The sequence below is a fragment of the Octodon degus genome, unplaced genomic scaffold (genome assembly GCF_000260255.1).
Source record: "Octodon degus isolate 3935 unplaced genomic scaffold, OctDeg1.0 scaffold00034, whole genome shotgun sequence".
Taxonomy (NCBI): domain Eukaryota; kingdom Metazoa; phylum Chordata; class Mammalia; order Rodentia; family Octodontidae; genus Octodon; species Octodon degus.
In genome coordinates this window covers 5471535-5480579 of record NW_004524610.1, presented here as the reverse complement: position 1 = coordinate 5480579, position 9045 = coordinate 5471535, and the positions used below count along the sequence as shown (strand labels likewise).

Below are 9045 nucleotides of genomic sequence, written 5' to 3'. Positions count from 1 at the left end.
CGTGCGTGCGGCCGCTGCCACGGAGCCTGGGACCCCATGGACTGCGAACACGCGCTCACCAAAGATTCTTAAGGACCAGCGAGATAGCTTAGCAGACTAAGCGCCGCTTCGGCAAGAATAGGGACCAGCTGGTCCCACAATAGGCGCAGGCCCCAGCCCGGGGCACGCTGAGCCGGCCACTAAGTCTGGGCGTGGTGGCGCACGCTATAATCCCAGCACTGGGGAGGCTGACACAGGAGGAGCACTAGGAGTCCGAGCTGCACGTGAGATCCTGTTCCAAATGCATAAATGGAAAGAAAGGAAAAAAAAAAGATTTTTAAAACAAAGCTGGGCCAGGGAGATAGCTCAGTAGAATAAACACTTGCCTGGCAAGCACAAGATCCTGAGTTCAATCCCCTGTACTGCAAAATAAATAAATAAATACATAAATAAATAAATAAAACAAAAAAGCTGTCCTTCTGATTCTAAAAAAAGTCAATAAATACACTTCTCTTCTGGAATTCCCAGAGAGACATTTATAGTGAGACTAGAGACTGTGTTCTTCCTTTCAATGCAGGAAATCCTTGGTAATTTGCATGTGCTTGTACCGTGGAGCTAAATACAACCTTCTCTCCTGAAAGATGAAAATGCAAAGAACATCCTCTTCTGAATTTTTTATAACTTCTTTGCTATTGTTTTGGTTTTCCTTAAAGGAATCTTACACATTTGTATCTGCTAATCTGAACAACTAATTTGAAGATAGTATCATATAACACAGCAAGCATCGCTGGATTCCCGTTACCGTGTTTAGTGACATTTTGCATTGTTTCTGTTGTTCTTCTATCATTATTTTGTATTTTTCAAAAAGAAAAAAAAAATTTTAAAAACTGCAAAGAACAGAGTGAGTACAGGACGTACGTGGGTCAGAAGCCACGAGCTCGGTGCTGGCGTGACTACCGCACACAGACTATGTAATAAAGGTGAATTCACATCCTGAAGCACAGGCCCGCGGTGCTGGGAGGTCAGGGCGTGCGCCGCGTGTGTCCAACAGCGTGGTCTCCACGCGGGAAATGCAAACTGGGGAGTTGTGCTCACTCCTCCTACAGAAACAATGAGGTGAAAATACCACGCTGTTCATCAAAGCTATAGAAAGACTGAAGAGCCAGCAGATGAGTGTCTCAGCTAATTCTTCATATAACCTTCACCCCTCAGAAAGAGGCTTTAACAATAGCTGCAGGCCAAACAGGAATTCCCCAAGGTTCTTCACAGCTATTTAATAGCCATGTATCTTGCAACATAGCTCACAAGAAGCATTAGTGACGTTTACAGGAAGCAGCTGTCAAATGTTTCCAGTGGCTTTTCAGGGAGAAGCCAAACTCATCTGCTAGCACCCTTGCTTATTAATTATCTTGGGAAGGTTTCTTCACTGAAGACAGTACTAAAACAAACAGTCATAGTCATGCCTCCCTTTACTAAGTATTTATTACGTGCCAGGCACTGTGAGAAGCAGCGTAAGCACAGCACCTCATTTCATTCTCCTCAGAACTCCATGACGCTGGAAGCACGGCTCTGATTTGAAGCTGACAAACTAAAGCTGGATCAGTTTGGAAATCTGCCCACGTATGCACACAACGCTGCCCTGCTGCGAAAGGGTCCCGAGTTTGCTCAGCTCAGGATTCTGATGCCTTCTCATATTCAACTTGTTTTAACATTGAGATATTTTCACTCTTTCCTATAAGTTTACATGATTAAAAGTTAGATTTACTCACTATAATCCCCCTCCTTTTCAGAAGTATAAGAAGCTTTAAAACAACAGAACTGACTTCCAGAGTTGCAAAAGAGAATGTCTCTCCTTTACTTTGAGTTCATCACTATACTTACACAGAATATTCTGTCCTTTTTTCAAATGACCTTCAAAGGAAACCATTAAAAGTACACACAGGTGGTTTTAGTTCACTATGTAACTTTATGTCAGAAAGGACATACCAGCATGGACTGTACCACATGGAACAAGTACTCAATGCAAAGATGAGTAATAACAATATTATTACTAAACTTTAATAAAACCCACAGCTGGGAAAATGAAGTGAAAACAGGCTGCTTGTTAAGGTGGAAAACGAGCTATCTTTTGGGCTCTTCTTTGCTAATGTTGTCATAATTTCATAACACAATTTCACTTCTAAGAAGGGGTAAACAAGATGCCGATGGGAGTAGACAGACTCATTACAGTCAATTACTCAGATTTTAGTCATTGAGTCATCATTGCCAAGAGCAACTTATTTTACCCCACAATTCAGAAAATAATCCTTTTATTTCCAGCTTAGTATTCAGCACACAAAGCACGGGTGATAAATACCTCAGAATCATCTTGGAAGCCACCTTTTCTTGGGTGTAAATATACTGTACAGGGCCAGGGAGCTAGATAGCTCAGTGGTCGAAGCACCTGCCTGGTAACCACAAGGTTGCGAGTTCAATCCCTGACACCCATTCCACGCTGGCCCCAGGACCCTGGGCTCACGATGCCAGCCTGAAACTGTGTGGTGGCACACGCCTGTGGTCCCAACATTTGGGAGGCTGAGACAGGAGGATCACTACAAGTCTGAGCTGTGTAGTGAGACCCTGGACCAAACAAACTGTACAGTGCATACCATTTTTATGTAGCCACGTGATTGTACATTACAGGCTGCAGCACCCAACAGATCAGGCAGTTGGGAGTGACTTCCAGTGAGGGCTCTAGCTCCTTCTACTCTAGCTGTGAGAGGTTGGCCTCCTGCATCTATAACATGATGCTGCCTACTGCAAGGGTTAGAAGACTTGGTAACAGTAAAGAAAGCCCGAGAAGGGTACGGCACCAAGTAAGCACCAGGGGAGTGCTGACGTTATTACCCCTGCTATGGTTTATACCTGGACGTCTCACCAAAGCCTCCTGTGTTTACAGATGGGGCTTCCCGGAGTGACTGTATCACGGGGGAGTGAAACTCCGCCGCTACAGGAGAGCAGATTTGTCCATTGGTGGGCTCACAGCCTCATGTGCTGTTGGGAAGCGAAGCCTGACTGGAGAAGGTCACTGGGGGCGTGCCCGGAAGCAGTTGTCTCCCTCCTCCTCCGCTGATACTGCTTCACTTCCTGCTGCCACACTATAAGAGACAGCTAGAAATATAGGCAGGCATTTGGAGCAGGCCCTCGAGGAAGTTAGTGCAGAAGATGAGAATACAGAACAACTGTGGCTGGAGATAGAGACCCTGAAGGCCAGGTCTCAAAGTAGAGAATAACCAAGCCCATGGGCCTCCCCCAGGGCAGGCAACAGACCATGACTGGCACCACCTGGCCCAATAAAGTCCTGATAGACGTCAGATCCATTCAGGTTCTTTGCCCCAGACAAGATGTAGCACTCACCCCCATAATCCCAGCAGCACTCAGACCTATAATCCCTGCAGTACTCAGACCCATAATCCCAGCCTGATCACAAACTAGAACCGCGCCTCAATGACCGCATGAGGCTTTGGGGGGACAAATACGAACCATAACACCTCCATCATTTGTTAGAACTCATCCTTCAGTTTTGGAGAACACGCACTCGGTGTATGCAGCATCTAGCGGGTTGGGAGCTATGACCATGTCTATCATTTGGGGGACCTACACCAGCACCATGAGCTGCTTCTCCTCGCCATGCTGCCCGCCTTGGAGCCAGACATCTATGGATTGAAAGCTCTGTAAACTGTGATCCGAAATACACCTCCCCTCCTTCGAGCAGAGGGTGATGGGTGTTGTGTCTCTGTGACAAGGCAGTAAGTAGGAAGCTCAAAACCTTAAATTGGAAACTGAACTTCCCATTTCCGGTAGTTCTGCACTCAGCACACACAGGTCCATCCCAGTTCCAGGAATCAGACACAGCAGAGCTGAGGCTGGAGTCAGGAACCTCACCCCATAGGCCAGGCACACCCAGCCTGCCTGTGCACTCCCAGTGAATGAATGTTCCACCTCCCTGTCTCAAGTGGAAATGGGGGCTCCCACCTGCACGGAGGACATGGGACTGTGAAAAAGTGCAGTCTGTGGGACTCAGGCCCTGACCTGCATCCAGGTTGTTTCCCCGGCAACCGCTATCTACCCCCAGCATCTAGAAAGTACCTGCCTGGCAGCCCGGGCCTCCAACAACACTCATTCACACCTGATGCCGTTCAGGCTGGATGGATTCAAGGCTGTGGGACGAGTCAGCACTGAAAGGCAGCCGGAACCAGCCCCTCCAGCCTCCAGCAGGTTACCACTCGTGTGCCAGAGAAAGGAAGGTAATTCCTGAGATTCACTGCAGGATGCCTTAAAATAGAAGGCAAACAGAAGAGCCCTGGCAGGCTCTTAACCTGAGCTCCATGAACAATGAAGCTGTGGAGCCCTCAGCTCCACTCCTAAGACACTGAATGGAAAATGCCATGTGCGTATGTGTGTGTGTGCGCATGCGCGTGTGCGTGCCCAAGTGTGCATGCCCAAGTGTGGGTACTTGGTTTTGTTTATTCTCTTTTTGAGACAGGGTCTCACTGTGCAGGTGAGGCTGGCCTTGAGCTCACTTTGTAGCCCAAGCTGGCCTCAAACACAGAGATCTTCCTGCCTCAGCCTCCCGAGTGCTGGGATTACAGGCATGCACCACCATACCCAGCTTTGCATATGAGTGCTTCTAAGGCCACAGACCTTGTTGGTGGCACGGCCCGTGGCACACACTCATCCAGGCTCCCTGATTCAAAGTTCTCTATGCCTCAAATTACTTTCCTATTCTGTAGAAAATCCTTAAGAGGATTCCCCAAAATGTGTGTCAGTACAACATATCTAGATATATGTTCAATATGATCCGAGAACACTGAGTCAAAGGAAGCACCTTACCCTGCAGAGCCCACCAACCCACAGCCCAGAAGCTGGTGGATCCCCGGTCGCTTACTTAGTTATACCGTCACTTTCTCTGTACGGAATACACCAGCAGACCGCAGTCCACTCAGGTGAAGCTGCCTGGGGTGTCACCCTCAGCCACCCAGACCCAACCCCAACCCAAGCAGAACAAGAGATGGTCCAGGCCAGGCCTGGAGAAGCTGTGAGCCAACTCCTGGTGTCAGAGACAGCTAAGCTAGGTAGAAACAGTACAAGCGGGCAGTTGGGGCTGGGCCTTGGGGGGAGTCAGTGCAGGGGACGAGAACGCATCATGCTGTGGCTGGAGGTGGATCCAGTGAAGCCCAGGCCTCAAGGTACAGATGGAATGACTCTCAGACAGACCTCCATCCCTCCCCAAGGTGTTGTAGGCAGCCCAGTTAGATAGAAATATTATAGGGGGTTAAACAGAGTCAGGCCCTCAAGGAGACAAGATGGAAGACAAGGTGACTTTGCAACTTGGAAGAGACAGACACTCCCACATGGGTCACACCTGAAGACCAAGACAAAAGAGGAAGCACAGCTACATACTTCCTTACCCTAGGGATGGGCATTAGGGATTGATATCCTAAATAGTATCAATCAACTTGAAAGAGCCCAAATGAGTCACTAGCCCAACCCCCAACAGGAAGAGACCCTGTCCCTGTTCATGCCCACTTGCTTACAGTGACTCACTTTCCCATTTAATACTGGATCTCATCAATTTTACCTGAGCAATGGTGCTTGTAATCTCATTGGTTGACCATAGTTTTGTCCCACCTGATGCCCAACTAAGCGAGTTCCCATGTCTCCACCACCTTAGACCCGCCTCACCACATGGTTTTCCTCTATAAAAGTCCCCGCAAGAGACAACTTCCCAGGGGGGATCTACCCATTTGGGCCCCCCTCTCCTGTCCCTCTCTCGGGACAGGAGCTTTCTTTCTCTCAATAAACACATTCTGCTCATAACCTCCGTTTGTTCCTAAAATTCATTCTTCGGTTTTAGAGAACACGAACTCATGAAGGTCAGGTCCAGAGACCGTTTTTTCCCTAAGTCATTTGGAGGTTCCCTATATAGTTTGGAGGTCACCCACCCGAGACCAGTTTTTCTCCCTGTATCAAAGGGACAAAAAAAAAAAAAAAAAAAAGGACAAGCAATACACCATAATATAGGTACCATCTGGTCCAAGAAAGCCTAGATAGGTGTCAGTCCCCCACGTGGGTGACGAAGTCCTCCCGAAGTCCTCCTGATCCGTCCTTTCCTACAGAGGTCCTTGTTCTTCCCACACGCTTACTACATGCACTGTTGCCCCACTGGACCAGCAAGACCTAAGTGGCTATTCTTTTGGTGGGTCAGTTTTATGCTGTGTTGTAACCACCTCATGATTTGCTCTATAAAACTTCCCCTGGCAAGTGGGGTCCAAGGCAACCCAGGCCCCCTCCTGGCTGCCAGAGCTGTGCTTCTCAGGAAATACTTCCTACTCAGCCTCAAAATCCTAAGAATTCATTCTTTGACCTGGGGGCACACTCACTGGGCGTATGTGCCCTCCAGCAAGTTGGGAGCTACTATATTCTGCCTTGTCCTTGGGAGGCCCATTTCCCCAGAGGGGAGGCGGAGCGGCAGTCAGGTGAAGAGGAAGTCATGCAAAACAAAACACCAAGCCTGAAACCACAAGTCAGGGCTTTGAACCCAGTCACCTCTTCCTCTGTAGAAGGAGAGGACTCTATGCTGCAGGATCCCCACCCCCACCCCAACCCCATCCCACGCCCCCCCTAGCGGTGCAGTCACGTGACCAATGGGCAAGCAGGTCACTAAAACCAAGGGGACCATGCAGGGCCTAGGCTGGGCACCCAACCCTCCGAATCCGCCCTCCTGTGACTCAGAGCACAAGTGCAGGCCAGGATGGCAGAGGTCTCCCGAGACTGACACTGGCAGCTGTGCCCTGAACTCCTGGGTCCACTGAGAAGGCGCCCCGCCTGCAGCCCACCCGCGATCCTGGGAGCCAGGCCAAAGGACGAGGCAGAGAGCACTACAGGGCAGCAGATGCTTCTCGCGCTGGAATGCGCTCGGGTCTTCTCCTAGGAGAACCCAAACCATAAATAAAGAGCAAGGCAGAAAGAAAAATAAAAAGCAAAGCAGGAGGTAAAGGGACAGAGGGGCAGATCTACCCTCTGCAGAAGGGAAGGGGGACAGGCAGAAGGTGAGGGCGCAAAAATAGCCGCGGCGGCCTCGCCCTTGGGACAGCGCCAAGCGGGGCGGACCCGAGCCAAAGCAGCGCGATGCCAGCGCCTGAAGGGAGAAGCGAGGTCGGTGCCCCGCGCTGCGGCCGGCCGAACCCAGCCAGCGGGGCGCCGGTCCGGGTCTCAGGTCCAGTTCCGGTTCCATCCGCGGGCCGGGAGAGGGCGCCGGTGGTAGCAGGGCTTTGGGACCTCGGCGTCGTCTCGTCCTCCCCGCTCCCGCCCGTCAGGCCGCCCTGCTGGACACAGAATGTGTCCGGCGCTTCGGCCGAGTCGGGTCGGCGCCTCCCTCACCCGGGCGCCACGGCCGCCCCGCGCCCCGTCGTTGGCCGCAGCGGAGTTCGCACTCGGACGCCTGCCGGTGCCCCCCAGATTCCACGGATCCCCGCGCCCCCGGGGTCACTGCTCACCTGTCGGTGCCCCGCGCGCCAGCGCCAGGCTGAGCCCCAGCAGGAGGCAGCCGAGCAGCGCGCCGCCCCGCGCCATGGAGCCGCCGACGCCAAGGCAAGAGGACGCGCGGTCACGTGTGGGTGCAGCCGGCCTAAATCGGCTCGCGCCGGGGCTGGGCTGGGCGGGCCGCGTCTGCACCCGGAACCGCGGCTGGAAGCCGAGAGCCCAGGGCCGCGCCCCCGAAGGCTGCAAGGCAGGCGGGGCGGGGTGGGCTGGGAGGTTCGCTGGCACAGGTAAGCCGGCGACGAGGTTTGCGTGCAAACCCTGGGGCGGGGTCACCCAGCAAGCGTGCCCTCCGCGTCCTTTCCGCGTGCAGACCAGGACTCTGGCTCTGCGAGGTCGTGCTCATGGCTTAGACTCGGACAGCATGGGGTTTCTCTGGGGAGGAAACCGCCTTCCCCAGTAACGCCCCTCCCGGTGTGGCGCGTGGGACCATCACCAGCGGAGGTCCGCAACACGGCAGGGGTTAGAGACTGATGGGGCCCCTTTCTCTGCCTCCCTGAAGTGAGCATTGGGAACGGATGACATCTCCGGAGAAAGTACATTAAAGGGTAGAGCAAGAGTCCCGCAGACCGCGTGCCCTTGGCCAAGTAGAACCTTGTGACAGTGGAGCAGAAAAGGGAGCAGTCACCCACAGCCCGCTTTAGGCTGCCCTTCTCTGTGCAGAACTGACCTGTCACTGAATCCATAAGAGCTTCAGCGTCCTCCACCCACCTGCAGGCTACGAGATTCCCTCAGTCCTTGTCGCTCACTGTGCAGGCTCTCAGGCCCAAGCAATGCAAGTGCATTGATTTCTGGGCTGCTTGGCCGTTCAGCTCTGGTACCTTTTGCACTAGAACTTAGTGTTTAGGATAACTTGAATCTATGGTCCTAGTCATTGAGGTTACTTGTGTTTGACTTCTAGCAAACTACTGTAGAGCAAAGTTGTTGCCTTAAGTCAAGGCCAACAGAGGTGGTGCTCGCATTTTGAACCTTATAAAATGTGCGCAGCCCTAAAAAGGTAAACTATGCAAATGAGTGGCTGGGTACACCAGCCTGCCCTCCCCTTCTTTTGCTGTCTAGCTCTCCTCTACCCCACCCTCTTAGCAGCACAGAGCCTGTGTCCCCAACATCTGTGGGGTACAGCTCCACCCTCGCTGTATTTGGGGGTCTCCACCTCTCCGGAGCATCTCTGGGACAAAGAATACACGCAAGGTGAGGTGAAGCTCCTGTCAGTGGCCAGTGACTGCACTTTGCAACGTAGCTTTCAGCCTGGTTTGTGTCTTTAGGGCCCAGAATTTCGGAAATGCCCTTGCAGGGCCTGTGCAAACTGCTCTTAGTCTTGGCTAGGTTTCCCCTCCCGTAACTGTGTTGGGGGGCGGGGGGTGGTGCTACAGGAGCAAGAGGTGTTAGTGTAGAAAAGGGCTCCTGAGACGCAGAATTTGCAATGATTGGCAACTGTCCTGTAAACACTTAGGAAGCAGAAATACTGGGTCTCTCTAGAGTTCT

General features: G+C 52.0%; 1 protein-coding gene across 1 annotated transcript in view; it reads right to left on the bottom strand.

The window, feature by feature from the left end:
* Positions 1–7691, bottom strand: part of Smpdl3a (sphingomyelin phosphodiesterase acid like 3A) — a 17034-nt gene extending 9343 nt beyond the window's left edge. The window contains exon 1 of the mRNA XM_023714245.1: positions 7518–7691. Within this exon, the coding sequence (XP_023570013.1) occupies positions 7518–7593 (76 nt within the window). The 5' untranslated portion in view covers positions 7594–7691. The remainder of the gene's footprint in view (positions 1–7517) is intronic.
* Between the last annotated feature and the right edge of the window lie 1354 nt (positions 7692–9045).